The sequence below is a fragment of the Fusarium subglutinans genome (assembly GCF_013396075.1).
Source record: "Fusarium subglutinans strain NRRL 66333 chromosome Unknown NRRL66333_c0000038, whole genome shotgun sequence".
Taxonomy (NCBI): domain Eukaryota; kingdom Fungi; phylum Ascomycota; class Sordariomycetes; order Hypocreales; family Nectriaceae; genus Fusarium; species Fusarium subglutinans.
This window is the reverse complement of record NW_023502101.1, coordinates 150889-175425: the sequence shown is the minus strand read 5'-3', so window position 1 is coordinate 175425 and position 24537 is coordinate 150889. Positions and strand designations below refer to the sequence as shown.

Genomic DNA, 24537 nt, shown 5'->3' with positions numbered 1-24537 from the left:
AAGAAATTCAAAGAAATTCTTATGAATGATCGGACGACGAAACAACGAAAAGAGAGAGCCAGGATGAATTGTGCTCGTTCGATAACAAAACCTCTCGGAAGGCTGTTTTATGGCAATGGTTGTTCTACAGGAAGTTGAGAATAGATATACAATTGCCCAAAGCACCATCACGCCATACATATATATAATCTTTCCATCACCCCTTGCATTTAAGCCCCTAGTTATACCTGCAAATCCTCCGCTGACACGCGTGTTGCGTACATGTCTTACGCCTCAAAAAGACCCAATCGTCAAAATTACCCTGAAGCTGGAGATAAGATCGGGACGTTAAAGCCCGAACACGCGTGTTAGCTAAGCTTCTAACAGGGGTCAATGAAGCGCTTTACTGAGTTTGGACTAGTCTGCGCGATCTAGGCTTTGGGCTTGCTAGGGTTATCTGTCGATCACTTCGCTAACTGCTTGCGAATCCTCAATGATGAATTCCTGTCTCAGCTCATTAATCTCACACCTAATTCCAGACTTCTAAGGAGTATTACTGTTTCGCGCTGCTATTTCTCCAAAATTCCATTCTGGTGCAACTCAACATGCTTCGCCGAAGTCATAAAAAGTCTAAGAAGGGATGTGCACAATGGTAAGTTGACGTAACATCTTAGATCCATACCTAATCAAGGAACTTGAACTGACACAGTCTGATCAGCAAACGACGTCATGTCAAGGTACGACTCGCCCATTACTCAAGATATATGAGGGCTCCTCGGGGGGTAAGAAAACTCAGGCCTGAACATAAGGTATTAAAAATAAACTTAGCAAAAGATATCTAGTAAAGTTATACTAAAAAGTTACCTAAGCCATTTTATCATTTAGGATCAAGGTCCTGAGTTTTCTTTCCTCCCCTAGAGCTTAATCTTTACCACCCACATTGACTCACCATTTCCCTTATTCCATGACTAACACGCGTGTTCAGTGCGATGAAGGCCGTCCAACATGTCTCCTCTGCACAATGTCAAACCGAGAGTGCAGTTTCGCCTCCGACCTGCAACCACCACAAGACACAAACTCATCGACCTCAGAATTATCATCTCGCGAAGGGTCACTCCTCAACCCTGACACCAGCCTCATATCAACAAGCGCGACATCTCTCTCCGACAGTCATGAATCGTCTTTTGATAGCGTTGTCAACATGGAGCATATGGAGCTCTTCATCCATGGGATAACAAGCAAAGACCTGTTCAGCCTTGGTGATAAAGTCGAGCATTCTCAAGAGATGCTTGATATCTGGCTTAAAGAGAGCGTCAAGGCACCGTATCTTTTGCATCAAGTGCTGGCATTTTCTGCACGCCATCTAGCGGCTATTCGTCCCGAGCGTTCAGCAAGTTACTTGGATCAGGCTGTAAAGTTACAGACGCGAGCTGTCTCTCTGTTCAATTCTACGAAACGGGAGGTTGATTCATCAAATTGTCTTCCTATTCTCTTGTTCTCAGTTACCCTTGGCCATCACCTCCTCGCCGACGCCTTGACTACCCGAACTCCAGATGGTCTTTATGGGTTTCTTACTCATTATATTCAGTGCGTCGAGATGAACCGAGGTTTGTATCGTTTAACTGTCTCCGCATGGCCTTTACTCCTCAACACGGAGCTCGAACCAGTTCTGTCATGGAGCAGCCGACAATCCTCCAAAGACCCCGTAGGGAACCACTGCGAACCCATAATCCAGCTCATCAATGACTCAGCGGCTCTGTCAAATGAAGAAAAAGAAGTCTGCCATGAGGCAATACAGTACCTCCAGCTTGGTTTGGATGCCATGTTCGAAGAGGACGATGGCAGTCGATATCGCATGATATTCCAATGGACGATGCTAGCGTCCCCAGGACTGACAAGTTTGCTAGCTACAAAACGGCCAGAAGCTTTGATCCTGCTAGGCTATTACGCCTTGTTATTGCACCACGGACGAAGTCTCTGGCAGGTTGGAGATACAGGGGTATACTTGCTAGGGCTCATCGTGGACTATCTTGCACCAGAGTGGCATATCTGGCTAGATTATCCACGACGAATGATGCGACAAAAGTGAAGCCATATATCCATTCTAATGGAAGCTAGTTATTTAAATTATCAGCGGTTCTAGTCCCCATGTCCCAGGGTTGTAATCTCCACATACGACACCATACCTCAACAGGAAGATCCACACAACTCCAACACTAAAAAGGACACGAGAAAAAGCAAGAAAAAAGAATGAGGCACACCGGATTTGAACCGATAACCTTCAGGAATCTCCGTGCTTGATAGCTGGAATCTGACGCGCTACCGTTGCGCCAGCGCCCCAATCTGAGTTGGTTGAAACTCGAGCTCGCAAGCAGCCTCTTCAATGTCCTTGGCGTGCAGCCGGTTTTCACTGTCGGATGTACAACTGAATAGAGGCAAGGAGACATAAAACATGACTCAGGTAGTTAATTAATTACAGTCTTGATCTTCGCTACACACAAGCCAGCAGGAGACAAGAGCCTTTTCAGCCCGCCCTGAACCTAAAGTCATGACATGCGGCAAGGCATTGAGAAAACCCATTATACAACGCTTAACGCTTAATAGAAAACCAGCAACTGCACCGCTATAAGGGCTCTCCGCCTCTTTCCAGGGCCCACTTCACCAAACGATCACGATTGCTCTCAATCTCCTCTCTGCACCCCACTAACCACTTGAGGTACTCATTGTGCTGCTGCAGCGTTTGCGATACGCTTTGCATGTGAGCTTGACTTCTGGGGTCATCGGAGAAGTCGGCTTGCCCACAGATATCGAACCAGTCTTTGTAGAGGGATTGAAAACAGGGGGATAAATGCCACGGGGACTGGCCCTCCGATCGAAGCTTTTCAATGTCGAGGATTTGCTAATTCCATGCTGTGAGCTTATTCGAATCAACCACTGCTCCGTAGTTTGCAATGAACTTCTTTGCTTCGTAAAGAAGCTCAGATTGTACATCGTTGGGTTGCTGTTCCACTAAGAATTCGAACCACCGGCCAAGACACTCGGCTAGTGCGGGCCGTCCATTCTGTCTCATGAAGCATGCGTTGCAGCAAGCCTTATCAAGTACCTCTTGCGAAAGTATTACTCCGTCCCAAGTAAGCCGCCCCATGGTCGGTTCCCATGCCTGAAACCCAAGCCCGGCACCCGCACCGAACCGAAATGCTCTTAACTCCTGCCATCTCGCACATCGAGTACACCGAGCCATCCACAAAGTCCAAGGCTGCTGGAAGCCTTGATAAAAACGGTTGGATGGCCGTCCTTGTTGCATGACTTCGAACACGCCAGGGAAATATCGATCGAGGGGGGATGTGATCATATGGTTTTCAATCGAAATGATGGGAAACTGTTTAGTCCCATACATGCCACTATTGCTGGCAATGGTCGCGTCAGTAAAAACACGGTTTTTAAATTGACATGAGTTGCACTTTCGATGGTGTCTGCTTTTGCCGAACTCGCTATACTGCATTGAGATCAAATTCTACCAAAGTCGCCGGCGTATGTCGTTCGGGTTATACGAGAGCCATCCCTGAAACTCGCCGAAGCTCATTCCCTGAAAGTGAAGTAAGCCGTGGATTCGGATCTGAGTGAACAGGTAGCCAGGATCCATGGCTAGAATATCCCCTACGATGAGGTTATAGCGATCTTGTATTCTTCTGCCGCCGTCCGCTGGGAGTGGCGGTAGTGGTGTTACCAGCCTCGCGATGCGTCCAAGCCCAGGCTCCCAAGAAGTGATAATATTGTTTGCAGGGGATCCAGGCATGGGCTTTCGCCAGATCACCTCGGCCAAAAATCTGTATTGAAAATGGTAATAAGGGAGAAGCAGCTTGCAACCGGTACAGGCCCACCGCGACCGCGTCATCAAGAGGTCGGGGTTGCTGTATAGGGGTTTGCCGTGGCAGTTAGTGAAGGGTAGAAGGAAGCCTCCATGTCTCGGAAGGCACTCAAGAGCCATCAGATGCTCGATTTCCTGCTGTCTCTGGGGTTTTATAATTCTTTGGAAGTGTTTGTTAGTTCGATGGAGCGAGATCAACCCGGTCGGGTCTACTAAACGGGCGATTTGTTCTTGTAGTTCCGTCGCAAGGCCGCTCAGAGATGCCTTTGGAGGGTCGCAAGGTCTCAACGCTAGAATAGCCATGAATGCTGCAATGAGTAGCCAAGCCACTAGCAAAGCAATAAACGATACAACGAGTGTGTACGAATTCAAAGATGAAGAATACATGTTCGACTGTGCCACCTGTAGCATGGCATGGGGAGGAAAAGTCAGATGGAAGAGTGATGAAAGAATGATGAAAGAATGCTGTGTTTATCAACTGAAGTGTGAATAAGTTCGAATTTGTTTACGATGATGAGGAAAACTTGTTCTCTCAGTGCCTGAGCACTTTCGCACTTTCCTGAATAGGTACCTACTTACCTAATAGCATGCATGGAAGGGAAAATGAAGGAAGGACCGACTTGCGCTTAGTAAATAAGGTAAGAGGCAACGAGTTTCCATGATTCTTCATCCTACCTAGATTTAGTGGGATACCTTACCTTAGCAAGTTCAGACATTCTTAGGATACCGAAGTTTGGGATGAACTTAGCAGCTCTTTGATCAGGTACTGATGTGGTTGTCATCCCAGGTCTTCCGAACCTCAGCTATCGCACCACCATTTCAGCTTACAACTACAAGACTTTTATTAGCCTTTGTAAATTGGAGTTTGCAAGGCTGAATGTGACATCCTCCAAACGCACCATCACCTCTATAAGATGGCGCCCTAGTGAACGCCCCGCGCTTAAATATTGGCACCAGCACAGTGCACGTGTGTACTAAAATCAGGGGTGAATGTCTAGAACACAGCCAGAATGCTCAAGGGACAACCAGAATGACTTGCAATTGGTGGCGGTATCTTTTTCAGCTGAGTGCATTGACCCAATCAGCCTTGAATCCCCGGATATGCTTAGTTTTAAACTAGTGGTCGAGACCGCGCGGGATCAGTAGGGCGACAACCCCTTGTAACAGCGGCTGAGAATTTCAGGTCAGTATCCAGGGGGTTGACGAATAAAAATGATTGAGTAGCGAGGAATTGAAGGTTAGTGAGTTTGAGAGTGCCTGGGATGAGAAGCCACAGACCAGAGAGCATGAGACTTGAAAGCAGTATAAGAACAACCCGTACATCACGCCCACGCTTGAAACAGTGCATTTCTCCCACCGGGACACCACGATAATACTGGGAAACCCTCAACAAAATGCTTCGATCTACTATCGTCTCACTGACCTTCGGTCTTCTCACAGCCGTCCAAGCATCCAACCCCGTCTTCGGCGCGTATCAAACCGACTCATGCGACGCCTGTCTTGACCAAACGTACGAAAGTTGTCCAGGCAACTACAAGACCCGATCCTACGCAACATGCATGTGCGCAGGCGATGGCAGCGCAAACTTTGTTTCCTGTCTGTCCTCATGCGACCCTAATAAGAACGAGCCAGCGATTGCTAGCTCAACATACTATGGATATTGTGTCATCTTCTTCAAAGAGCTTTGCGAAGGTGCACAGGAGTACTTGTCCGAGGATATTTATAATAAGCAGTGTTCAAAGGAAGCGATTGAAGCGGGTGGGATTGGCGCCAATGATGATGATGATGACTCTGAAGAGAGGTGAGTTAGATCGTGGAGAAAGTCAAGGAAGTATCGATGCTAATGACTGAACAGTGAGCCAAGCAAAACGCAAGATTCGTCTTCCAAGGAGACGGATGAGTCGGGTGAGAGTGACGAAGCCAATGAGAGTGGATCAACCAAGACAAGTGGCAGTGCTCAGTCAACGTCGACTTCGGGGGCTTTGGCGACCATGGTGCCAGCTTGGGCCATTGTGGCCGGCATGGGACTGCAGTTAGTGAATGCATAAGTGCAACTGATTATTATGTTGAGGGTAGTGCGAGTTACAAGTTGCAAGGTTCAATTAATCTGATCCTCTACATACCAAGAATAGAAAATATGACTTATCAGCGTGTTCTGTAAATAGTCCCTCGTTTGGCACCTCATCCCCGAGTTCAAAACTTTATTTCTACAACTCGTTTGCTCCAGAATGAACATCCTCGCTTTCTCTGATCCCTAAGTGGCTCGCCGTGAGAACTTGGCTTGGTGAGCTTTGATGCGTCTCAGACTTGGCATGTCAGCATTGCTGACCAGTGACTACAATCACACCGGACATGCCCGCGGAGCTCCATGGCTACCACTTCCACAAGTGATTCTCATCGACATTACGCGGTCGCTTCAATGGAACTGACGCGGCTGCGAGGCTGTGAAGCTCAGTGTGAGAATCGCCAAGATGGAAACATCTTTGGCGACAGCAATGGAGGATATTGGGAGTTGGTCTAAGCCGCTGCTGAGATGTATATAAACACAAGTTATCGACTTAAAATCGGATTTGATCTAGCAGAACAATCGAAACAACAACTTCTTTTATAACATCTACATCATGATTCTGAATCGCCTCAAACTTGCCCTAGGTGCCGTTTTGGCTACCGGCACTACCGGTCTTGCAACGAAGCCCGACGTCTACGACTATGTCATCATTGGCTCAGGCCCGGGAGGAGGATCCCTTGCGTGAGTCAAAGCAGGAATTGAATAAAAATCTCTCATACTGACAGAGTCATCAGTGCCAACTTAGCTAGAGAGGGTCACTCCGTCTTTCTGATCGAAGCGGGAGGAGACAACCATACTAGTATTCTTGAGCAACTCCCTGCATTGTAAGTGAGAACCTCGCAAGTGCGCACTGTTGTTAACGGTCTTCAGGGCCCGAACTGCTGCCGAGACTCCCGGACACTCGTGGCAGTTCTTCGTCAATCACTACGAGGACTTTGATGCGGCTCGTCGTGATCCCAAATACACTTATATCCAGACCAATGGCTCGTACTACGTTGGCCTTGATCCGCCCGAGGGTGCTAGACCGTAAGTATCAGCACTCTTGCTCGTCCAAATTGGCTCATACCAAGATCATAGTGCCGGCTTATACTATCCTCGCGGCTCAACCCTCGGTGGTAGTGCGCAAGTCAACGCCATGAACTTTGCCTGGTCCCCCGATAACGAGTGGGACTACATCGCCAATCTCACGGGCGACTCCTCTTGGGGCCATGAGCATATGCGTCGGCATCTGATGAACCTCGAGAACTGCACCTACGTACCGCAGGGTACTCCTGGTCATGGATTTGATAGTTACCTGGTGGTAAGGACCAACCATCTTCCTTCGCGACATGATACTAAGACGTTATCTATAGAACGATCAGAGTAACGCAACGGTCAATATCGGATCCCCTAATGTTGCCAACTTCTTTTCACAGATGTTTCGTGAGACCGAAGGCATTGATGTCGAAGATCCCGCCGAAATGGCCGAGCTTCTTCGCCGTGATCTCAACGGCCCTGATCCCAGCCGCTACGAAAACGGTCGCATGTACAGCACACCCGTCGCAATTGATCCCGGCACAGCTGCAAGAAGTGGTGCTGGTATCTACATCAACCAGGTCATCGATGCCGGACACCCATTGACTGTCAGCTTTCATTCTCTGGCGACACGAGTTCTTACCAAACAGGGCCGTAACAAGAAGCCCCGCGCTTATGGTGTGGAGTATATGGTTGGAGAGGGGTTGTACTCTGCTGACGGACGATATGATCCTGAGCAGACTGGTGAGACTCGGGAGGTCCATGCTAAACACGAGGTCATTGTCTCTGGTGGTGCGTTCAACACTCCTCAGATCCTTATGCTGAGTGGTATTGGCCCTCGTGAGGAGTTGGAGGCTTGGGATATCCCTGTTGTTGTCGACCTACCTGCTGTTGTGAGTGCCCTAGCCAATTCTGAACTGTTCCATGCTGACTATCATCAGGGCTCTAACCTGCATGATAACTACGAGGTCCCCGTCCAAATTCGCGGTGAAGAGAATTGGCTGGTCCCGCGTGAGTCTCCATGTACTGGCACGTTCGACGACGAAGACCCCTGCTTCGTACTCTGGCGAGACGACGCTTCGGGACCATATGCATCACGCGACAGCAGCTACGGCGCCGTCTGGCAAAGCAGCCAAAGCTGGGACAATGACTCGGACCTCATGTTCCTCAGCAGTCCCGGCCTCTCAGGCTTAGTAGGCTTCTACCCAGGCTACTCAACTGGCGCCAGGGCTGGCAATGATCCCGCAGAGTGGATGCACGCTGTTGTCAAGATGCAGACCAGCAACAGCGCCGGTACCGTTCGACTCAACTCATCCGATCCTCGCATTCGACCTAATATCAACTTCAACTACTTCGCCGAGTCAGCTGAGCGTGATCTCGACGCTATTGTTGAAGGAATTGAGCTCCTCAGAAGGGCATTTGACGCGACTGGTGTTCCGTATACGCAGCTCAGTCCTGACCCCGAGAATCTGAGACAGAGTATCCAAGACTTGGCATTCAGCCATCACGCCTCCTCAACCTGCGCCATTGGAGCTGATGACGATAAAAATTCTTGTGTTGACTCGAGGTTTCGCGTGCGTGGCGTTGATAATCTACGCGTTGTTGACGCGTCTGTCTTTCCTCGAAGCCCTGGCGGTATGCCCAATGGTCCGACTTGGACTATATCTCGCAAGGCTTTTGAGACACTTTTGCAGGATAACCATTAAGCTGCCATCCGGGAATGCTTGAATCACTTGTTGTGGCAGTCAAGGAATGAAGTCGTAAATCCTAAGTCTCAAGATGTGGAGGAGTTATGAGGCGGATTTAATGTCCCGGGACTTAGGGCTTAGATGTTGTATCCTCAACCAAATTGTTCACTTATTGCTTTAGCTTTAACCCATCATACAGTACAAATTAGATAGTCAAAGAATCTTCAACAGTTCAGCTTTCTTTACTTGCAGCATAAAAGGAGAAACAAACAATTCCAGAGTCCAGGGTATGAAATTGCTGATAACTCTATTCAGCCCCAATAGCCTATCACAGCGCCCAACCCCTTCAATAGTGGCTCACCTCCTGACCAATGAAAAAGACCTGCCTCACTGTCAGATTAAGACACGCAGCCAAAAAAAAAAAAGATGACAGCAAAACTTTAATCAAAGTCCTGTCCTGTCATGTCCTGTCTTGTTCATCGGAGTCCTCGGATGTGCACGATACAGGCATAAACCCCTTCTAGAAGAACCAGTCGCACACCAACTGCATCCCTATTTTGCAATCGTCGCATGCCTAGTGCGCCATCTTCAGCAAGGTTGTTAGTGCTGACTACTCACGGGCGGCCGAAATTGCCTCAACTTGCGGGGAAGACGGAGCATCCTACGACGAATCAACGTAAGTTCACGTCTAGAAACACAAAAAGGTGAGGCCCGGGGGGAAACACATAATGCCATGTCTGATGTACATTCACTCAAAAGATATGGCGTTTCATGTACCTACCTAGTATGACCAAGCTATGACTAACACTTTCGATGCTCATTAGATAACACTCACTGGCTGTACTGCTGTAGACTAGGCCATGCGGTCTAAGCATCAGATATTCATCACCGTCCCTATCCCGAGCCGCGTGCCGCCGGAAATCGTCCTCGCTCACATCCAGACCTACACGCCCATGCTAGCCAACAACAATGTCATTATGAGCTTCAAAGAGACGACGCCCAACATGGAGCTCGTCAGCAGAGACCCATTCTTTGGAACGCCTAATAGCAGCGTGAGGACGTTTTCGTCCAGCGAGAGACTCATGCTGGCGCCCGGTCTGACCAGGGATAGGAGCTGGCCTGTGACGTGTCTGAGTATACCGAATGGAATTCGCTGTAGAGCTGATGCCAAGGCTGGTGTTACTGTGAGGACGGAGTGGATTGTGAGGCCGAGGCAGGAGTTTGGGAGCAGTCCGAGTACTACTAGCAGTCCGGGGACGCTGGTGGAGGAGTGGGAGTTGTATGAGGAGGTTATTATTGAGGCGAATAGTCTTCTTATGCCGTTTGTTGCGAGGACTGCCGATGAGGTTCATAGAGGGATTTGTCAGAAGGTTGTGGATGAGGTTGTGAACAAATACTTAGCCAATGGTACTCATTGATGAAATTTAATAACAGATACCTACTGATTTATCGATACTGATCAACCAAGTTCTCCTCATCTCCTCTCCTGGTGGTCATAGAGAGACTGGATGTCTTTGCTCAAGGTGGAGGACAACAACCAGCCCAAGCTTAAGGATCCTTCAACCGCAACTCACCTGAGGCTCATCTCACTTATGCACCAGTAATACAGGTCCTCGTATGACTAGACTGCTCCCCACTTAGACACTATCCTCGTCTCCACTCTCACGCAACACCACGATGGAGAAACCTGTGGAGTCTTTGCGACAACACGAGACATCAAAAACACCGCGTAATTGGTTTAGTGGTAAAATTCTCCGTTGCCATTCGAGCAGCGTCGGGGAGCCCAGGGTTCGATTCCCTGATTACGCATTCATCTGACGCTTCCAAGTGTCGTCTTTTTGTTCCTTTGCTTGTCCGTTTTCATGGTTGCGACGTTGAGAGCTCCGGCCAAGACGTACACAATTTCACGAGAAGTAACGACTAAAGCTGGTGTATACTAAACAAGTGAGAGTCTACTTTTGTAAGTAATATTATTACTTGTATGATGGCATTTCAACTGAGGTCGGATGAGCTTGCGGCCATTAAGGGCCGAATAGTTTTGATAGAAAAGTTCGTCTTGCTGGTCTTGGTGGCAAGGGCCTTGCTCCCACACCCCCTGCCGCAGCCAATGGCGCGCCAGGCGTGATGATGCCCGACATCCCAATTCTCTTATATGGAGACGTCTCGTACATTATGACCGCCACAGGAACGATGGCATCATCTCGGTAAACAACCGTCTCGCGTTCCGTAAGTATTCCTCCCTCCCCCATCGCGAGACCTTCAACCTGCAGCACTTAGTTATGATATTTGACCAAGGTAGGCAAGTAAGAAAGACTCACGCTATCGTAGCCAGGGTCCGGCGCGGTCCTTTTTTGGCTTGCCACCATCATATATTGAGGTCTTTCGCTAATGACTTGACATATAAACATGGCATGAAGCCGAGACCTGTGATGCATACTTTTGACGAACATATCTGATTCTGGAAAAGTATCAGAAGTAGTCCAGTGCTTCTGTTTCGCCGACTTACTTGATGATACCTGTGCGGTATATATACCGCGTCCAAACATACCCGCTTCTTCATTCATGGTCAGTGTCAGTCAAAGTAACATCAGCGCTACTTACTTGACTTGCTGACTTTGAAAGAGTTCTTCATAATTCCACAAAGGCCACAGTCTGACTTGTTGCACCACTTCATCTTACCACTGCCCTTCTCCTCGCCAGCATTACAGGCACGAGTTGTGCCATGAAATAACAATCTAGCCCGGTGGACAGACTTTCCGCCATACCGCTTATGTCTTCTCCATCTGTATGATGCAGCTAATTCTTTGTCGCGAACACGGAAAATCTTTCGGACCTTGGCTATCTTGAGGGCGTGTTTCCAGTTATCGTTGAAGTAGTCGTCGTCTAGACAAGGTTAGTCGTATACCTGCAAACGCCATCTGAACGGTCCTTACATTTGCGATACTCAGGATCAGTTGGTTTTAGAGGGTACATCTGCTTTTCCTAATGTTAGAGATGAATTCAGGAGGTAGAACATCATTCTTACCGGAGGCATTTTGATGTGGTATGTATTTGTTAAGGACGAGTAGTACGTATACAAGACTGAGATTTAGGTAACAATTTCTTGTATCGCAGGCAGCTGCAAATAAGGTTGGTGATTGATCTTTGTTGAAACTATACGCATATTGCCTTTCAAAAACTGAAGCTAATTGGAAATCTTGAGTACATTAGCTCGAGATGTCTCGTTGAGATGTCATAAGCTTCAACTCTAAATCAATTAGGCGATATCAAAATGGTAGATTTTTAACATATATGTGCTGATTGAAGTATCTCCAAGTTGTTACTATAATATCGTCTGAAGCTTTAAAATAAGTAGAAGATGAGATGGGACCGAATGAGGCCGGTACAGGGTAAATTCCAGGCACTCACTAAGTCTGATCTTGATATCGGTAACGATCAGGAAACCTGGGAATCTCTGCAGGGGTGAAAATGTGCCTCACTCTGCTGGCAGGAGCAAACTTCATATAGCAGGTGCCATGAAACACGCATCACAGACTGTGAGCGAGTCGGGCGAACATGCTGAGATGAGAGTGCCATCTTGAGTTGCTGGCTGAGAGCTTAAATCAGCGGACAGAACTTAGAGTTGCCGGACATGACAGCCGATGCTGACCTCGAGCATTTTGTTGGCACCTGCTCAGAGGTTCCAATAATCGGAGCAGAGACAGACAGGAAAGAGATCCAAGAAAGTCAAGATTTCTTCTCTCCAACAAACTCTCAACAAGGCACCTTACCACTTCAAACCATCAACAGTATTCAGAAACATTCAACACGTATCTCGACTATCCAAAATGCATCCTACCGACTTCGAAACGTTTGAGGAATTTCTGCACGCAGCGAACCGCGAAACCGATGATGTAGCCAACGAGCATACCAGTAGTTCACCGGGGAATAAAAACACGGAGCCCACGATAGACCACGCGCCTGTCGAGAATGCGTCTAGTTCTGGACCGTCACAGGCAGGTAGTTCGGAGGGAGACCGAAGTTGTTCCACTATGGGCTGCAAAATGCCAAAGGTTAAGGGTCTTCAGAAGTGTGATTACTGCCTTGACTCTGGTCGCGCATATCGGAGGTAATCAGACGAACCTTCAACCCCGGATCTAATTCAGCTTAACTAATCTGTCAAGCAGGAAAAAGAAAGGCTTGTGTGAGGGTTGTGGCGAATCCAAGACAAACGAGATTCTGTGTCACTGGTGCGTGGATCATGGAAGGCGTCCGGGCCAGCGGTGGAGAAACTGGAAAGCTGTTTCAGAGGAGTAGGCGACAGGTCAGAATCAGGGGAATTCGCATTTGCTTCGTGTGGCCTCAAGTCAGTGGCATCCAACGGCCAAACAGGATATCAGCAAGGATGCAATAGCGAAAGCGGCTTAACATACAAACACTTTTCAGAAGACCCATCCTTTAATTGCTTTAGTGCCTACCTATGTCAAGTGTGTTACAGTGTCGCGAGACCTGATGAGCTAGCTACGTGGGCTTCCAACATACAAATAACTAATAATAGATTCCTAAACTAACGTCAAAGAGTGATGTAGCAAATAAGACGTATACCTATACTGCAAGAGAATGTTTGAATCAAAATAAATCCTCCATTCCTGAACCGAATCTTCTTGCACCCCCCGAATCGTCGCATGGCATAACGAACTCAGAGGTGCTGAGCTAATGAACGTCCTGGTACTACCAACCTGATCCCCTAAGACCTCTCCCTCACAGATCCATTCATCGTGTACCCAAAACTCCATGTCTCTTAAGGAGGACCGCACCTCCAGCTCTTGTAGTGAGGCTTCTTCGTAGTCTTGAACGAAAAATTGTCGGCTCCCTCGAGGCTGACAAAACTTCCCTTACAGTTGGCCTCAGTGTACACCTTGCAGTCGAAGCAACTGACAAGGGACTTGGTGTCGTCAGAGTAGACGTCAAAGGTCTTGATGTTGGCGGGAAGATTGTAGCATTTTCCCGGCTTGCCAACGCCAGTGAAGGACTTGCCGGGCTTGATCTTGAGCTTGATGAGATCAATGCCCGGGTTGCAGTGATCAGTGCGGGTTTCGAGGGAGGTGTCTTCTTCAATGGCCATGGCGTTGGCGCCGAGGCTGAGGGTGATGATAGTGATGAGGGAGGAGAGATGCATTTTGATGTTGTTGGACTCTTGAGATGATTGACTTGATCCTTGTTCTTGATGGGATGGTTTGCTTGTTGATGATAATGTTCTCTCAATAAAGCAGGCAAACACGCGACTATTTATGCTACTTCCTGGACCCTCGTTTAGAAACACTTCCTCATAATTCAAACCTTACTCATAAGCAACATCTCGTCCATTCATACCAGCATGCCACAAGTCTAAGAATAGTTACCAGATTCCGTCCCCCAACGGCGAGAAACGATCTATGGCTTTTCATGTGCAATGAATAAGCCAACGGTATTGAGAGTCATACATCTCCGTTCAAAAGCGCCGCGACTTTTATTCAGAGCCTGTTGTGTTACATTTCGCCAGTCAACTATTAATAGTGACGCGCCTCCGTCGAAAAGCGCAGAGACATCATGGCAGCGAACGCTCCCATATCCACTACTCCAAATAACCCTTGCGTCGAACTATCAAAAGAGATAAATAATATTTTTGGGTCATAACTCTAATAATACTAAAGAGTATGATCTATTCTCGGAACAACTCCTAGGTGATTTCAATCATGGCATCTGTTCTCCAGAATGTCACTAAAAGATATTGATAGGAAGACCACAGAGGAAAGTCAAATCGCAGAACAAGCAAGACAAGCCAAATCCCCTCACTCCTTGATCATAGGCCTTGATCTTCAAACCAGTCTGGTCTAGACTGCCAGCCAAGACGCATTGGAGACGGCACCCACTGCAGCTACCTTTGAGTTCCGGATCAGCCTCCGATACTCCTCAATCTTGGAGATTCCGACCATGATCAGCTCCTCTTGCAATTCTGGAGCAAGTCCACTCTTCCAAAGACAAATCATCCCATTAACCTGCTGATCATCAATCGTAACTGACATCACAAGATCTCCCTCATCCCTAAGCTCCCAAGAAGCTTTGCCGTGCACAACCATTCCCGTTGGCTTCCAGTGCAGTTCACCCAGACCGCCACTAGCAGTGTACTTTCCAACAGCCCCCTTCATAGTAATGGTACGGCTCTGCTGTGAGAATTTCACCTCCGTCTTGGGAGGGATGCTATGAAAATCGATTATAGCGATCTCCGCGTTCTGAGTCGGAGACTTGACGTAACATTTATCGCCCCATATTTCCAGAACAGCTCGTCGCTCGACCTCGTAACGAGGTGTTTTGTCGCCCTTGACACCCACGATTCGGCGGTGTCCGACAAGAGCGGTGTAGTGCATCTCCAGCGCGGGCTTTTCCGCGCTGCGTCGGGGATCGGGAGTTGCGTCCTCGCGAATAATGAACTTCTCAAGCCATGAGGGGGCCATTTTGGATATAGAGAGGGAAATTGCGAACAAGGTTGTAAAATGTTGGTGTTCAGGAGTGGAAAGGGATTGGTGGCATGTCTTGATCCAAATGTTGTTTTAAGCTGGGAGCGAGAACCCATGCAGGTTGAATGAACCCTTAAATCTGACAGCGAAGATCTAACTGAACAAGGCTTAGCTGTTTCCATTACAATGCAGTGTTACGTACTAAAATATTATGCCATGTAACAGGATGAGACTTTATCCCGTAGACAGGTAAGGGGGTGCAGTAAAACTTAGGACCTCTATCTTAGGTAACAAAAGTCCTTAGGTACGCTGAGGTTAATTGAGTTAATTTAGTACAGATTTAGAGAATCTTAGACTAAGTAATTTTGGTACCTTAATTTAACGTTAGAAGCCTTCTTGCACCATAGGGACAGGCTATTCTCTATGCATGATTCCTGCACCATGCAGGGGATTGCTACGCCCTATTGGATACTTGAGCGTAATCGGTGATGGCAACTCGGGTAGAAAGCACCCACATTGGTGGGCCTTGTTCAAGAGAACTCAAGAAAGGGAGAATTCGACACAAAGGACTACCTTGTTCTTTGTGCTTGAGCTTCAAACAAGACCTGAACCGTCATAAACAGTTCAGTAAACTCAGGTATAAATGAACATTACATATCTGCTCGGTGGTACATCGTAGAAAATTCTTCATGCTGATGACGAGGCGTGGATCTGGTATAAAATGTGAAACTTCCTCCGACATTTGGGACTTCAATACGATCATCGAATCTCTGATCACCTTTTATTTGCAGTTGAGACTTGTGGCTGAGAGCTTAACCCAGCGGACAGAACTTAGACTCTGATCACTTTGTTTAACTGGACTCAGTTGAAAATTACCCAAGGTATTTCTCTGCAGTTATTCGAGACTAAACGAAACCAGATTATCATGCCTTCTCGCAAGGATTGGGGTCCAGGACAGGGCAGACGCAGACGCTTCGGGCCCAAACCCTTCGATTTTAGTTACATCTTGAGCCCATATCCTCCCGTTGCCAGTCACCTCGCTGATTCGATTGACAGCCAATCTCTTGCGGATGAAACAGTCAGCCAAACCACTATGCAAGATTCTCCGTTGGTCAATGAACCTGCCATATGCTCTAGAGGATCCTGCCACAATCCAGTCCGGGCTAACCGCAAGCAATGCGGCGATTGCCTAGATAGAATGTCGGCTCAACAGCGAGCTCGTACCAAGCGACGCCGAAATCAGGGCATCAAAGATCCAATCACTGGTGAGACGACCAAGCTATGCGCTACCTGTGGCGAACCCTCTGAGACGTATAGGTGCGGCTCTTGCTCCAAGAAGCATGTTGCTTATCAGGCCGCCTACTCTAGACGACGTGAGAGTGGTCTTTGTTTAAGATGCGGTAAGGAGAGGGGCAGAGAGGCAGGCAATTGCAAAAGGTGCCATTCTGAAGTGTCCAAGGTCTCCAAGAAAAAGAAGAAACAGACAGGATAAGGAAAATCCTGCTGAGGCAACCGAAGGCACCATGCCATGCAGAAAGTAGACTATAGAACTAGAGCTATCAGTCCTTAGGTATGAAGATGGCGTCATATTGCAAACCATTCTTAACCGAATCTGTTGATTTCCTTGCATCACAAACTCTATTATTGAAGCTATTCACGACGTGAGTTCCACTCCCGATCAAAGTTTGTCAAAGCCCTCTGCGCCGTAGGAACACAATCGAAAGCCTTGATAGAAATCCGAGGCGGTAAGCTCAGCATGTATAATACCGACTGTGCTAAATCTTCTGCAACCAGCGGCTCATATCCCTCAACAAAGTCATCCATAGCACTCTGATCGTACTGAACACGTTGAAGATGAAAATGTGTCTGGACAGCACCTGGCCGAAGAACTAAAACCCTAATATCTGATCCAGCAGTTTCCATTCGTAGACTGTTAGAGAAGCCCTCCAAGAAGGCTTTTGATGCGTGATATACTGCTTCGCCGTTAAAGGGTGGACACTCGAGACCTGTGACGGATGAGACGTTTATGATGGCTCCTGTCTTTCGTTCCCACATCGAGTGGTTGAGGACGGCGTGGGTGGTGAACATGACGCCGTTGATATTGGTGTTCGACATCTGGGCGACTTGATCGATGGGAATTTCCCAAAAGCGCCCCGGCGCGCCAAGTGCAAGCCCGGCCTAAGATATCGTTAGCACTGAGAAACCGTCTAAGAAGATATACTTGAATAACATTGTTAATGAGGATGTCAATCTGACCAAGCTCAGATATGGCCGACTTGACTGCCTTCTCAATGTCTAGTTGGTTCTGGATGTCAACAGGGTAGACTCCGACCTTGATCTCGGGGAATTTGGATGTGATGTTGTTTCGCACTGCTTCAAGCTTATCCTACATGGAAGAAATTCATCAGTGAGTGGCCTAGGGGTTCTTTGACCGACCCGTACCTTGCTTCGAGATACCAGAGCAACGTTCACTCCATGCTCAGCCAGAGCCAACGCAATGGCTTCACCAATGCCCATAGAGGCTCCAGTCTATACACAGGATTAGCGTCCTAAAGTCTACTTGCCAATGGGTACGAACGATAAAAGCGGTCTGTCCCTTCAAGGCCTCCATTTTGTCCTTTCTTCGATAACAATAGCTCAGTTGCTGTGCCCCCTTTGAAGATGGATGCAGTGCGGTATTTATGTCTTTGAATCCAATAGTTCTCTCATTAGCTGATAAATCAACACTGCCTTCATCATGCTGTAGTCAAAACAAGGTCCATAGTGACGTCGACGATGACTAATGGAGGATAGTCCCAGGCTCGCAGCTCGTATAAGATACGAATACTCGGGAAGAGCCATATTTAAAATCCAGAGCCACACAACAATAAGTTCGGTATTTTGAATATTCTTCAATAGGAAACACCTTTCCGTTCATTCGCTCTTACTCCTTGTCACGACATCCACTTGTGCAGGCTTTGTGACGGAACTCATGATGCCGAGATGTCATGGAAGCGGGGTAACTCAACGAAGGCGTTTTCGTGAGCGTCTACTCACGCTGTCGAAGTACAGCCACGGGATGTCTTCAAACAAACGATAATAAAAATCTAAACCTATATAGTATCCTTTTGTGTGACCGTCATTCTCCAGTCTTCTGATCCGATGAAAAGGGCTCTGGATACAGCTCAATCATCTTCTCGTACGCCTTCCGAGTCTTCTCCTTGAGATCCCATCTCACGTTCTCATCCACTGTATCAGAGACCTCTTTGAGTTTCGAAGCCCACAACTTCCAATTCTCCGCATCCAAGTCATACCTTCTTTCTGGTGAGGCTATCTTCGCATCCTGCGCAAGCGCTTCACCCGCGAGGAAGATGTAGTTCGCAACAGCAAGAATCTGTGCTTGTCTAACTGGATGCTTAGTATAGTCGCCGTCTGTATGCGTCTTAAAGGCTCTTATGAAATCGTTTGATAGCCAGAGGGGGCCATACGCCCCAAGGAGATCTGCTTGGAATAGTTTGGCGATCAGAGCAGTTGTACTGAGCCATCTGTCTATGGCTTTATCTACAGCTGGCCCTTCGCGATCCAAGCGTCCTGCATCGACTTCACAAGGCGTTAGTAAAATGAGATTTGAAGTTAGTGGCAGTGAAACTGCGTACTGTGACAGGCATTCCATCTCTCTACTGCGGCTGCTTGGACTCCCCAGCTCCAACAGACAAAACGAGGATCCTACAGAATGGTCAGTGTTTCTGGATTGTGTTATGAGTATTCTATATCATACCTTCTCATCAAAGCTATCGGCAGCATTCTTCGCAATACCAATCAGGAAATTGGAGAGCATGTCTTGCTTGGGGTCTGTGAAGGGAATTTTGGCGACTAGTTCGAACACAATGTCTGCGATACTGTTTAGGGTTCCACCTGCATCATATTCTGGTGGCTCCCTTCCGCCAAAGTCCTCTCCAGAAAATCCGGCGACGTAATAATCGTAAAACTTTTGAATGGCTTCAGAGACAGATTTGTCTGGATTCTCTTCTGAGAGGAGCATATCGCGAACAATTCTGTAGTAAATGGCTTCAGAGTCGATCTCATCTTCCTCTTCCTCCTCCTCTCCTATCATATCCTCAATGTGCTTGAGCCACTTGGGGCTATCTGAAGCCTGGGTTTGGTCGGTCATGGTAGTGGATGAGAATGAACGGCCGCTTGTGTATCAAGAGGTGGTTGAGTTTTTGGTGCAGTGAACGAGTGAAAAAAAAAGATAAGAAGGTTGAAGGATGAAGAGGAACGATCAATATTCTTTCTGAATGATATGGGCAATGTCGCTAGGCAGTTTGCGAGGCTGAGTAGGTGGTCTCGTTGCGGTCTTTTAGTTAGCCGCCGAGGTTTGCTGCGCCTTGCCATCGCCCAATCAGAATCGCAGCACTGCAAACGCGCGGTAACTCAACTGAAACAAGGACAGGGCTCATTCGGTATCTCGGCAGATAATCATCAAGAACTTTTGCAGGCATAAGATCATATCATGAAATTAAACAGACCAACAGGTAAACAGTTGGATTATTTCTTATTGTAACATTGTTTATCCCTAAGAGTCGCGCGTCCTCGGTTGACGTGGTGAGAAGAGGAATTGCCACGCCTGATCAAGTTGTCCACTGTTTTGTTGATCGATGGGCTTCCATCGATTACAATTGAGCTTGTACCATACTTCGAGACAACGAGAAGATAAAGAGACATCACATGTCAAAATGATGTTAATGACAGGCTTAAGCGCGCGTAACATTAACGAGCCGCCGCGTAGACCTGTCACATCCGTACAAGCGCTCGCAGGAACCCTTCCAGGGTATTGACAGGGGATCGATCACCATGGGTCTTGACACTGGGTCTCTCTTTGTCTCAGGTGTTATGCATGTTGGTTCTAAGTTTCCTAAATTATGCCTCGCTTGACTAGAAAATCAGCAGATAATGGTCTCTGACTTGGGCCAACCACTTGAAGGACTTTCAGTTTCTGAAATTGCTTCATCGTTTAGATATATAAACTGGCGACCTCCGTTTACAGAGGTGAGCAGCTCTTCAGATCATTGCTTGCCACACAATTCCTCAAAGCCATCGCTGGTCGACTGGCCACTTGCTTTTGCCCAATAAGTCCGCGTTTCTCTTATTTGCCTTTTCTCTTATCAGCATCATTTTCCTTTGGTGTTTTTATTGCCTTTCCTATAACTCATTCACAAATACTCCGTCGTTGAAGTATATCATTCATCATGAGTCGCTTCTTTGGACTTGGCAGCAAGAAGGAGCCGAGACGTAGCACCGATGAGGATATGAGCAAAATGGTATGTTGGTTAACCAACCTCACCTCAGCCCCCACCCTCCGATCTTTGGTCCCGCACTTCACTATCCACTCAAGCGCCGTTTCTTATAATGACCACCCATCTACAGCAATACTACACTCCTCGGGGCAGCATTCCTGCTCCAGTTGTGGAAGAACAGGTCCGCCAAATGCCAATCGACCCAAACGACGACAGCACCAACGGTCCTTACCCTCACGTCTACCTAAACCAGGAACCAACTAGCACTGCACCAGATCAGAAGATCTTCCAACCATTTGAGCAGAGAAACCGTCCTAGTGATGTAAATCTGCACGAAGTCCCTGTGAACTGTCGCATGGACTTGAACAAAAAGTCCGCTCCTTTCGCGAAAGTCCAGAGACGCGAGGAAAGACCTCACGAGCCTCGCGACAGAGGACGCATAGTTCAGAGTGAACTCAACACCCCCGGCCCTTTCCGAGGCGTTGTCGCTGTTGATAGGCACACGGGTCAATCTCATGGTGTTGCTGGTGTGATGTACCATCCTCAAGGAAACAGGCTAGCTTTTCAGAGGGCACAGATGGAGCCATTGGATCGTGAGGGGAGACAGTATATGCGTCGGTTTGCGGATGATGCTGCTGATCCTCATCGTGTGACGACTTGGCCTCCAAGGGATGAAGATAGTGAAGATCTTACGACCTATGAGAATCGGTATAAGCAGGTTAGGAGGACTCGGCCGCCTCAGCAGGTCAAGACTGGGAAGCAAAAGGTACAGGGGCAGTGAGTTCGGTTGTGGTGTGTTGAGTTTTGATCTCAGTTTCGTGTAAATGTCGGGTAGCATATTGAGCTAGATAAGGTAGTGGCTTTCAGAATATTATACTTAACCGTGTTGCTAAGGCTTCATGCTATCAACTTCGAAAGAACAGCTTGCCCTCCGTCAGGCCCAGATATGTCATTCTATGGCTCTCTTTCAAATCATATAGAACCGTCTTTCAAACAATCTCAATCTTCTGGAAGTACTCCTGGAACGCAGCCTCGCCATACATCACTCCATGTACATAAGTCTCCCCAACCAAAATCCACCCTTGATTTCCTTTACGCAGCACGAACGGTACATGCGCCCCAGCAATCAGGCTCACATCGTCCCCAACTTCTGTCCTCGCTGGCCCCAGTCCCAAGTATCCCTTCTCAGTTACAAAAAGCACTCTATCAGTCCCAGCATCATCCACCGCAATCGTAAAGATGTCTCCCTCCTCTGGATCAGGCTTCTGCTTGGATCGAAGATCACGCTTAGCATCTGAAGCAGAGTCTGAGATACGAGCAAGATAATTTGCAAAGTGATCGCTGCAAGCATCAGGTGCTGGATGGGTAGTGAGCCATATGTCCGTCAAGAGGGTTCGCCAGAGCGCCTCCGGGACGGTCGTGGGAGGGTTGGGCGGATAAGCTATGTCGACGAGACGAGTCCTCCCTGGGTACCATGACCGAAGACTCTTGTAGAAGGCCTTCTCGTCTTCTTTTTTCTTGGGCAAAGGGGCAACCTTGGTGATTCTATCCAAGACAAAGGCACTCACTGAGAGTGTTCTTCCGTTTCCGGATAACGAGTAACCACCCTTTACATTAGACGCCGCATGAAAGACTCGCCAATTATGATCATACAGCGGTCTACCCCGAGCTCTTTGAGCCTTCATCTCCTTCAGGAACAGTGGCTCAGTCGCAACGGCACTCGCCATCTTCGGGACCCAACTTGGATAGCCAACTTCCTTCCCAGACCAATCCGGCTGGAGGGCACCATCAAAGATATCTTCTTGCAGCGGCGCCCAATCTGGCTCCTTTTTAGGAAATCGCTTCTTTGCCTTATGCCTATCTAGCAGCCTGTTGCCGATTGGCTTCTTTGACTCGAACTTATAAGACCCCCGAGGAAGTGGATGATAGACCAGAGACAAAACTAGAAGGCCTGCGTCACCATTGATAAGACGCTGCGCTATGTCGAGGTAGAAGTCGCCCATATTTCGATTGCTGTAATCTGGTTTGAGAGGTGTTTGGCCAAGAGTTGCCGGGTCAGTGATACCGAGGAATGCCCAGACCTTGTCGCGCGGATCGCCAGCCATCCTAGTCCCTCCAAGCATCGTCACATCAAGAAGATGGAGCTTTCTCCCAGCTTTCTTCAATTCAAACATCGAAGGCTGAAAGGTCACCCAGTGAGGCACCATTTTAGGCGAGAAGTAGCTCGCAACAAAGTACGTCCAATCCATCGCCTTCTTCAACTCTGACGCCGGGACTTCCTCGCCATTGTAATAGAAAGCGTATTCTTTTGCGAGGATGAACTCCTGGACAGTCCAAACTCGACTCCACCAACTCTCCGAGACCATGCGGAGGAGGCTGAGCCATGATATAAGCTCTGAGCCCGTCGAAGTTGCGTCGAAAAATCCTTTTGCAGTTGTGTACTTCTTCCCATGGAATTGGATATCAGCATGATTTGGGTCTTCTGGAAATGCTGGCCATGCTTTAAGAATGCTCATCGCGGCTGTTCGTTCCGTGTGCTTCCTACCGAGCCAGATAAAGACTTTTTCAGCTGCACTGTAGATCTCATCCATGCGAGCTACCTGGACAGTCTTTTCAGCCGGGTCATCTTGGTTAATACATACGGCGTCAGTCCAAATAGGTGTTCCGTTGAGGTATTTGTGTAGGCCAAGTAGCGCAGCATGCAAGTTGGCTCCGATAGGAAATCTGCGGCCATTGATTGCTATATCGACCTTATCGTCATGGCTGAAGTGAGGAACCTCAAGCTCAGACTCGCGAAAGTCACGACCGCGATTCCACATCGGTCCGAAATCAACCCACACGTAAGAGAGGCAGACATAGGGCGGTATCTCGGATGCGGAGTAAGTGTTCATAGTCAGAGAAAGAATAGAGTCATTAACTTCAACCTCAACAAGACGAATTCCCTTTGTGTCTTGAAGTGGCGAGTGGACCAACTTCTCTGTTGGCAAGTCCTATCTCAGTTTCAATCGGCCGCAATCTCAGGACGAGGATGCAATGCCTTACCGGAGCTTTGCTAGATGAACCTTGTATGCTTGAGAAGAAACCACTTAATCTTTCTTGACCGGACTGGAAGGCTGCTTTGTAGCCTGCTTTGACCCCCTCAGCTGTTGAGTAATCCACTGCCCATTTGGCCAGGGCTACGAAAGCGTCGCTGCTGTTTTCGGCTTTGAACTTGGGATCGCGAGGGATCCGAGCTTCAAATGGTATATCCATAGCAGTTCAGAGAGATAGAAGATAATTGAGTCTTTGTCGAGTAAGTTTGTCAAAGGTGATCATTGTTGGAGAGGCATTCGATCTTACGGCTTACTTTATGGTGATCTCCTCAGCTGTGACGTAATTGTGCTTCCTTCACTTGAGCGAATGAGGACGATGAGTGTTGTGTCACAAATGATTTCATGCTTACAAGTTCTCTGCATCGTCATTGTCTCTTAACATTCACATGACGAATGAAGACTGTACACTGGCACTTTTAGTCTTTTCTCGACAGTTGCCAAGATCTGTCAGGCGTTGGCGCAGGTACAAAGCTTATGGGGCCAGTAGCGGCACGGCACCACTAAAGATGACCGCTGAAAAGCCGCGCCAATACCCCAAATCTGGGCCAGGCGTGAGGGTCCCCACTGATTTTAATCTGTCAAGTGGAGATAAGTCTTCTGCCCTGAATTGGTAGATTTAGATCATATCCGGTTCTTACCAGGAAATGCAGGATTTTCCTTCATATCCTTTAACTAGGTAAATGACAACTTGTAGTTGTCATTGTCGGTGTTCTCAATGAGTAAGGCTTCAAGATAAACTTCCAACCTTACAGATTCACGTGTCACGACTGTCACTCCAACGGTGGGTGTAACCATCATTGGAAAAGTCCATTCAGTGGAAGATAGCTAAGATTCTATCCTCAACTCACGTTCCAAGATGCATCCTCAGTTCTGGCTAAACATCCAATGTCATGCCATCGTCTCCGCAACACTAGACCCAGTTCATAACCTTGTCTCAGCCAATGGCGTCTCCACGTGCGCTCCAATTAAACCGCGTAATTTCCAGCCTCACAACCATCCTCCATCAACTAAACTACCTTCCCCCTTCAGTACCTTATATATAATGGCGCTCTCCTGGTTCCGCTGCAGAGGGAGAC

General features: G+C 47.9%; 12 protein-coding genes across 12 annotated transcripts; 6 read left to right on the top strand and 6 right to left on the bottom strand.

Annotated features, from left to right (window-relative positions):
• Window positions 1-584: 584 nt before the first annotated feature.
• FSUBG_4249 (sterol regulatory element-binding ECM22) lies at window positions 585-2068 on the top strand (the record flags this gene model as incomplete). The annotated part of the gene is made up of 3 exons (XM_036682218.1): window positions 585-631; window positions 689-716; window positions 965-2068. 3 exons carry the CDS (start codon window positions 585-587, stop codon window positions 2066-2068), a joined length of 1179 nt encoding a protein of 392 aa, XP_036540262.1.
• Window positions 2069-5241: 3173 nt separating this feature from the next.
• Window positions 5242-6105, top strand: FSUBG_4248 (uncharacterized protein; the record flags this gene model as incomplete). The annotated part of the gene is made up of 3 exons (XM_036682217.1): window positions 5242-5648; window positions 5703-5879; window positions 6075-6105. 3 exons carry the CDS (start codon window positions 5242-5244, stop codon window positions 6103-6105), a joined length of 615 nt encoding a protein of 204 aa, XP_036540261.1.
• Window positions 6106-6468: 363 nt separating this feature from the next.
• FSUBG_4247 (choline dehydrogenase) lies at window positions 6469-8635 on the top strand (the record flags this gene model as incomplete). The annotated part of the gene is made up of 6 exons (XM_036682216.1): window positions 6469-6596; window positions 6641-6739; window positions 6786-6941; window positions 6993-7215; window positions 7268-7822; window positions 7871-8635. The coding sequence occupies 6 exons, from the start codon at window positions 6469-6471 to the stop codon at window positions 8633-8635; spliced, it is 1926 nt and encodes a 641-aa protein (XP_036540260.1).
• An 842-nt stretch (window positions 8636-9477) lies between these two features.
• Window positions 9478-10035, top strand: FSUBG_4246 (uncharacterized protein; the record flags this gene model as incomplete). Its single annotated transcript, XM_036682215.1, has 1 exon — window positions 9478-10035. One exon carries the CDS (start codon window positions 9478-9480, stop codon window positions 10033-10035), a length of 558 nt encoding a protein of 185 aa, XP_036540259.1.
• A 603-nt stretch (window positions 10036-10638) lies between these two features.
• FSUBG_4245 (uncharacterized protein) lies at window positions 10639-11651 on the bottom strand (the record flags this gene model as incomplete). Its single annotated transcript, XM_036682214.1, has 7 exons — window positions 10639-10881; window positions 10936-11002; window positions 11055-11075; window positions 11124-11133; window positions 11219-11500; window positions 11551-11590; window positions 11643-11651. The coding sequence occupies 7 exons, from the start codon at window positions 11649-11651 to the stop codon at window positions 10639-10641; spliced, it is 672 nt and encodes a 223-aa protein (XP_036540258.1).
• A 793-nt stretch (window positions 11652-12444) lies between these two features.
• FSUBG_4244 (uncharacterized protein) lies at window positions 12445-12913 on the top strand (the record flags this gene model as incomplete). The annotated part of the gene is made up of 2 exons (XM_036682213.1): window positions 12445-12725; window positions 12784-12913. The coding sequence occupies 2 exons, from the start codon at window positions 12445-12447 to the stop codon at window positions 12911-12913; spliced, it is 411 nt and encodes a 136-aa protein (XP_036540257.1).
• A 484-nt stretch (window positions 12914-13397) lies between these two features.
• FSUBG_4243 (uncharacterized protein) lies at window positions 13398-13775 on the bottom strand (the record flags this gene model as incomplete). Its single annotated transcript, XM_036682212.1, has 1 exon — window positions 13398-13775. The coding sequence occupies one exon, from the start codon at window positions 13773-13775 to the stop codon at window positions 13398-13400; it is 378 nt and encodes a 125-aa protein (XP_036540256.1).
• A 694-nt stretch (window positions 13776-14469) lies between these two features.
• On the bottom strand, window positions 14470-15090 carry FSUBG_4242 (uncharacterized protein; the record flags this gene model as incomplete). Its single annotated transcript, XM_036682211.1, has 1 exon — window positions 14470-15090. The coding sequence occupies one exon, from the start codon at window positions 15088-15090 to the stop codon at window positions 14470-14472; it is 621 nt and encodes a 206-aa protein (XP_036540255.1).
• Window positions 15091-16743: 1653 nt separating this feature from the next.
• On the bottom strand, window positions 16744-17704 carry FSUBG_4241 (ketoreductase; the record flags this gene model as incomplete). The annotated part of the gene is made up of 4 exons (XM_036682210.1): window positions 16744-17271; window positions 17315-17479; window positions 17536-17622; window positions 17672-17704. The coding sequence occupies 4 exons, from the start codon at window positions 17702-17704 to the stop codon at window positions 16744-16746; spliced, it is 813 nt and encodes a 270-aa protein (XP_036540254.1).
• A 507-nt stretch (window positions 17705-18211) lies between these two features.
• Window positions 18212-19243, bottom strand: FSUBG_4240 (uncharacterized protein; the record flags this gene model as incomplete). The annotated part of the gene is made up of 3 exons (XM_036682209.1): window positions 18212-18672; window positions 18729-18798; window positions 18851-19243. The coding sequence occupies 3 exons, from the start codon at window positions 19241-19243 to the stop codon at window positions 18212-18214; spliced, it is 924 nt and encodes a 307-aa protein (XP_036540253.1).
• Window positions 19244-20321: 1078 nt separating this feature from the next.
• On the top strand, window positions 20322-21150 carry FSUBG_4239 (uncharacterized protein; the record flags this gene model as incomplete). Its single annotated transcript, XM_036682207.1, has 2 exons — window positions 20322-20393; window positions 20500-21150. The coding sequence occupies 2 exons, from the start codon at window positions 20322-20324 to the stop codon at window positions 21148-21150; spliced, it is 723 nt and encodes a 240-aa protein (XP_036540252.1).
• A 208-nt stretch (window positions 21151-21358) lies between these two features.
• On the bottom strand, window positions 21359-23621 carry FSUBG_4238 (heterokaryon incompatibility het-6; the record flags this gene model as incomplete). The annotated part of the gene is made up of 2 exons (XM_036682206.1): window positions 21359-23359; window positions 23412-23621. 2 exons carry the CDS (start codon window positions 23619-23621, stop codon window positions 21359-21361), a joined length of 2211 nt encoding a protein of 736 aa, XP_036540251.1.
• Between the last annotated feature and the right edge of the window lie 916 nt (window positions 23622-24537).